General features: G+C 46.5%; 1 protein-coding gene across 1 annotated transcript in view; it reads left to right on the forward strand.

Annotated features, from left to right (window-relative positions):
* Positions 1 to 3,121, forward strand: part of elf3 (E74-like factor 3 (ets domain transcription factor, epithelial-specific)) — a 4,767-nt gene extending 1,646 nt beyond the window's left edge. Inside the window, exons 3-9 of the mRNA XM_079807903.1 lie at positions 1 to 131; positions 220 to 366; positions 449 to 559; positions 638 to 724; positions 943 to 1,059; positions 1,136 to 1,331; positions 2,367 to 3,121. The exon at positions 1 to 131 is cut by the window's left edge and continues 100 nt beyond it. Coding sequence (XP_079664029.1) covers positions 1 to 131; positions 220 to 366; positions 449 to 559; positions 638 to 724; positions 943 to 1,059; positions 1,136 to 1,331; positions 2,367 to 2,472 — 895 coding nt within the window. The 3' untranslated portion in view covers positions 2,473 to 3,121. The remainder of the gene's footprint in view (positions 132 to 219; positions 367 to 448; positions 560 to 637; positions 725 to 942; positions 1,060 to 1,135; positions 1,332 to 2,366) is intronic.
* The last annotated feature ends 278 nt before the right edge of the window (positions 3,122 to 3,399 follow it).

The following is a 3,399-nucleotide window of genomic DNA, read 5'->3' on the forward strand; positions in this document are numbered from 1 at the left end:
GAATATGACCTACTGCAACATGGACGGGCTCACACTGTGCTCCATGTCCAAGCAAATGCTGATGGGAATGTTTGGAATGGGGCTCGGCGAACGTCTCCACCAGAGTCTGGAGAACCTGAAGGCCAGATATGGTGAGCAACTTTGTCCAAACGAACTGTTTTGTTGGAGGTTGTGCCACTTGGGAATGCATTAACACCCTTGATTTGTTTGTTTCTACAGTTAATGACCTGTCTGAGAACACCGTTCTGAGTGAATCTGAACTGGACATCCTGGAAAACATCCTGCAGGACTCATTCCCCTTCATGCATGGTCCAAACCTTGGACCTCTGCTGGAAACGGTGGTGGTCCAGCCCTCAATCCCAACAGGTGAGAAGCAGATTCCAACACAAAACCCGAACCATTTAGAGAGCCGTACCTGTACTGGGAATAACATTGAAATTCTGTTCAGATAATTCAGAGAGCAAGTACAGCTACTTCGACGAGTACACCAACCAGCTGACTCCAGAGAGCGACCACGGATATGACTCCCTAACCGAGAGCTTTCAGAGTTCTCAAGCTGGTACGTGTCTCAAATCATGTCAAGCCAAATAACATCCCAAAGTTGTGAAGTCTAAATTCTGTGTTTGGTGCTCTTCAGGCAGCTTCCTGAACCCGAGCTCACCCGAGTCCAACAGCAGCGACTCCGACCCCGAATACTCAGAGATACCTTACTCTGCTGGCACTAGTAAGTTCCTCCGAAGCTCACCTTTGCTCCTCGAGGCCTATCTACCTGCAGAGGCTAGTCCAACACACCTGAACCAGATAATCCAGGTCTTCGGGATTACTTGGCAATTAAAGACAGGTTGAAACTCAACTCTGCAGGAAGGTGTCCTTCGAGGAGCTGATGAAGTGGGAGAATGACCCGACATGTAGATGTCTTAACATTTGTCTTCTTTTCCACAGAGACCTTTGTAAAACAAGAGCCTGGAGAGGGCAAGAAGAGAGGCAGAGGACGCCCCCCAAAGCCCAGGGATAGCGAGGGATACGAGCACTTCATTCAGTCCAAAAAAAGCAAGCACGGTAAGTCGGCCGGACTCTGAGATCCAGCGGCGTCCACCTGTAGGTGCCACTGTACTAAACTAGACTCTCATTGCAGCTCCAAGAGGAACCCACCTTTGGGAGTTTATCAGAGACATCCTGATCCATCCGGAGCAGAACCAGGGTCTGATGAAGTGGGAGGACCGCAGGGACGGCGTCTTCAAGTTCCTGAAGTCTGAAGCTGTTGCTCAGCTCTGGGGGCAGAAGAAGAAGAACAGCAGCATGACGTACGAGAAGCTCAGTAGAGCCATGAGGTAAAAGACAAAATTCTGGGATCAAGGGTTTTGGGGGGAATTGTCTCGGTTTCAGGGATCAAGAGTTTTGGGGGGAATTGTCTCGGTTTCAGGGATCAAGGGTTTTGGGGGGATTTGTCTCGGTTTCTGGGATCAAGGGTTTTGAGGGGAATTGTCTCGGTTTCTGGGATCAAGGGTTTTGAGGGGAATTGTCTCGGTTTCTGGGATTAAGGGTTTTAGGGGAATTGTCTCGGTTTCTGGGATCAAGGGTTTTAGGGGGAATTGTCTCGGTTTCTGGGATGAAGGGTTTTAGGGGGATTTGTCTCGGTTTCTGGGATCAAGGGTTTTGAGGGGAATTGTCTCGGTTTCTGGGATTAAGGGTTTTAGGGGAATTGTCTCGGTTTCTGGGATCAAGGGTTTTAGGGGGAATTGTCTCGGTTTCTGGGATGAAGGGTTTTAGGGGGAATTGTCTCAGTTTCTGGGATCAAGAGTTATGGGGGTAATTGGCTCGGGATCAAGAGTTATGGGGGTAATTGGCTCGGGATCAAGAGTTATGGGGTAATTGGCTCGGGATCAAGAGTTATGGGGGTAATTGGCTCAGTTTCTGGGATCAAGAGTTTTAGGGGGGATTGTCTCGTTTCTGGGATTAAGGGTTTTGGGGGGATTGGCTCAGTTTCTGGGATCAAAAGTTTGGAGGGGATTTGTCGCAGTTTCTGGGATCAAGGGTTTTAGGGGGGATTGGCTCAGTTTCTGGGATCAAGGGTTTTGGGGGGATTTGGTTCAATTTCTGGGATCAAGGGTTTTGGGGGGAATTGTCTCAGTTTCTGGGATTAAGGGTTTTGGGGGGAATTGTCTCAGTTTCTGGGATTAAGGGTTTTGGGGGGAATTGTCTCGGTTTCTGGGATCAAGGGTTTTGGGGGGATTTGTCTCAGTTTCTGGGATCAAGGGTTCGGGCGGGAATTGTCTCGGTTTCTGGGATCAAGTGTTTTGGGAGGGAATTTGTCTCTGTAGACCCTGGGATGGAGGAATAATCAAAACGCCTGCTCTTTCCTACAGGTATTACTACAAGCGAGAGATTCTGGAGAGGGTGGATGGACGCAGGCTCGTCTACAAGTTTGGGAAGAACTCCACCGGTTGGAGAGTGGAGGAGACTGGATACTAAAGAGCGTAGCTTCTAGTCAAATGTAGAGACTTTGGTCTCCTGCTATTGAGGACCTTTAGGCTGAGATTAAAGATCCTCGCTTTAGAAACACACTCTTCCCAGAGGGAAAAAGTTTCACAGAAACTGTAAGCCAGTGTTTTGGCTAAAGTAGGTTTTATGAACCGGTAAATGTCTAGCGGTGCTTGTCTGGTTAGAACGGCACGCGGGCGTGTCCTGGATCTGACGGCATCGCTGCACCACTTAATGACTCTGTAAACACACGTTCTACACAGTGGTTAAACTGTGAGAGATTGTAAAGCTTTGTAAAGGCTCTTTGGTATTGGGAAATGAAGTTTCATGCGTAACACTGTTTGTCAGAGCAGACCGAAGAACATGACGGCGGTATGAAGTGTTTGTAATGTGCTGTATGTAGATATATATGTATGTATGTAATAACTATATATTCTTCATAATACTTGTCAATCGAGTACAAATCAGATATATCATTGAAGATTCTGCTCAATTTTTCTGTGATTTGTCAAGTCACTGGATAATGTGTATGAGGATTCCCTCGCAGATTGTATACTATAACTATTATGTATGGCATATATTTGCTGTTTTTTTTGTATGAGCCTTTTCTAAAATAAAAATTTCTGATGAAAACACTTGTAGTTGTGCCTCACCCTCTCAACATTTACTTTATATTTGCTCAAGTCTCGTTATCAGAGATCACAGATATGTTGAAATGTGACACTTCCGTATGAATCTAATGCTACTTGAGTTATTGCGCATCTCCACCAACCAGCATAAACATGTCAACAATGCGGTTCAGATATCAGTGAAGAACTCGCTCGCTGCATGATTCAGCGGATTTTCTTTACTGTGAGGCTCCAAAATGTCTCCAAAAAAAGTGTTTGAATCAGGTGATTTTAGTGCACGTGTAAAGGC

Source organism: Gobio gobio, assembly GCF_949357685.1.
Source record: "Gobio gobio genome assembly, chromosome: 24".
Taxonomy (NCBI): Eukaryota; Metazoa; Chordata; class Actinopteri; order Cypriniformes; family Gobionidae; genus Gobio; species Gobio gobio.